The 1,707-nt window shown below is 40.8% G+C and overlaps 1 protein-coding gene across 1 annotated transcript in view; it reads left to right on the top strand.

Annotated features, from left to right (window-relative positions):
* LOC105623817 (WD repeat and FYVE domain-containing protein 2) overlaps window positions 1-1,707 on the top strand; it is a 3,385-nt gene extending 1,678 nt beyond the window's left edge. The window contains exons 3-8 of the mRNA XM_012205194.1: window positions 148-289; window positions 377-582; window positions 678-917; window positions 1,034-1,172; window positions 1,257-1,456; window positions 1,569-1,707. Coding sequence (XP_012060584.1) covers window positions 148-289; window positions 377-582; window positions 678-917; window positions 1,034-1,172; window positions 1,257-1,456; window positions 1,569-1,707 — 1,066 coding nt within the window. The remainder of the gene's footprint in view (window positions 1-147; window positions 290-376; window positions 583-677; window positions 918-1,033; window positions 1,173-1,256; window positions 1,457-1,568) is intronic.

Here is a 1,707-nt window from a genome sequence, read left to right as displayed (position 1 = left end):
GTATGAGCGAGCGCTCCCTCTCTCTTTCTTTCTCTCATTCTTACTTAATGCACATACTTCTATTATATACATATCATTACATCAATTGCAGATTCTTTTAAAAGGGCGACATTTAATCACTAGTTTTACTTTAACTTTTTTTTACAGGACAGTTAGAGTATGGCTGAAACGAGATTCTGGTCATTATTGGCCAAGTATTTGTCAATACATGCCAGCAGGTGCTACCTCTATGCATTATTGCGTAGAAACGAGACAGTTATTTGTAGGCCTGGATAATGGAAGCATTAATGTAGGCCATGTCACTTTTATTTTGTCCATCGTTAGAATTGTATTTGACTGGGGGATTATAGGTATTGACTTGCTTTTTCAATTATAGGAATTTATCTTGGAACAAGATTACAATCGAATGACAGCTATGCGTGATTATCTAGCGCATCAAGCAAGAGTCACAGGAATCATTTTCGCAGCAGATTTCGAATGGGTTTTGAGTATAGGCCGTGATAAATTATTTCAATTACATAGCTCCGAAACAGGACAAAAATTGGGATCGTATCAAACAGACGCATGGTATACCGCTCTACAGTATCCTTTTGCAAAAAGTCTTATGTGTTTGTACAAATGAAAGATACTTTGGTAGAACGTACTATCTATGAGAAACTTAACTCGCGCGTCTACAGATTTGATGCCCAATCCAAACACGCTTTTGTAGGAGATTATTCTGGTCAGATAGCCATGCTAAAGTTGGACAATAGTGGCGTTACCTTCATTACTACATTAAAGGCGCACACGGGAAGTATCCACACGTTGGCATGGGACTCGGAGAAACAATTGTTGTTTTCTGGTAGTTTTGATCAAAGCATCATCGTTTGGGACATTGGAGGTCGTCAAGGCACCGCTTATGAACTTCAGGGACACCAGTAAGCGTGCACGCGAAAAATTCTTTCAAAAATTTTGGTTGGTCGGAAATATTACTTAAGTTACTTTCGAAACATGTTCTGAAAAAAAAAAAAAAAGAAAAAATTCTCTCTTTCAGTAATAAAGTAACGGCATTGTGCTACGCGAGTGTCGAACGCTTGCTCTTATCCGGAGGTGAGGACGGCGTGATCGTCTGTTGGAATATGGCGGCAAATAGAAAGGAAACCGCCGCTTGGATCGAATCCGATGTCTGTCAGGTATGTGTTTCGAGAGAAAATCTTTAAATATAATATCAATCAGCCCTGCTTTACATTACTCTAAGATGTTCCAACGTAATCCAGGCTTGTGGAAGACCCTTCTTCTGGAATATAAAAGCTATGATGGATCAACGACAGTTGGGATTGAGACAGCATCACTGTCGCTATTGCGGTCGCGCTTTATGCGCTCGCTGCACATCGCAACGAATACCGATACCGGCGATGGGCTTCGAGTTCGAAGTGAGAGTTTGCGATCAATGTCACATACAGCTCAAGTCGGAGAAGTAAGTTGTCATCAGATGAGCTCCCATCATGTTCTCTCTTAAGACATATTAATAGCGAAGACTACTAGTGTCGCAAAGCAGAACATACAATATTTGCTTTTGATTTACGTAGCCAATCATCGTTGGCCTCCTTCCATGATGCCAAGCACAGTGTCATCGGGATGGATTTAGACGCTCCTAGACGAAGATTGTTGACTATCGGCCAAGATCGCATTATTAAGATTTGGGATGTGTCCGCGCTCTTTCAGTGA

This window comes from Atta cephalotes (genome assembly GCF_000143395.1).
Source record: "Atta cephalotes unplaced genomic scaffold scaffold00064, whole genome shotgun sequence".
NCBI classification, from domain to species: Eukaryota; Metazoa; Arthropoda; class Insecta; order Hymenoptera; family Formicidae; genus Atta; species Atta cephalotes.
Note: the sequence above shows the minus strand (reverse complement) of the source record. Positions and strands in the feature narration are given on the sequence as shown.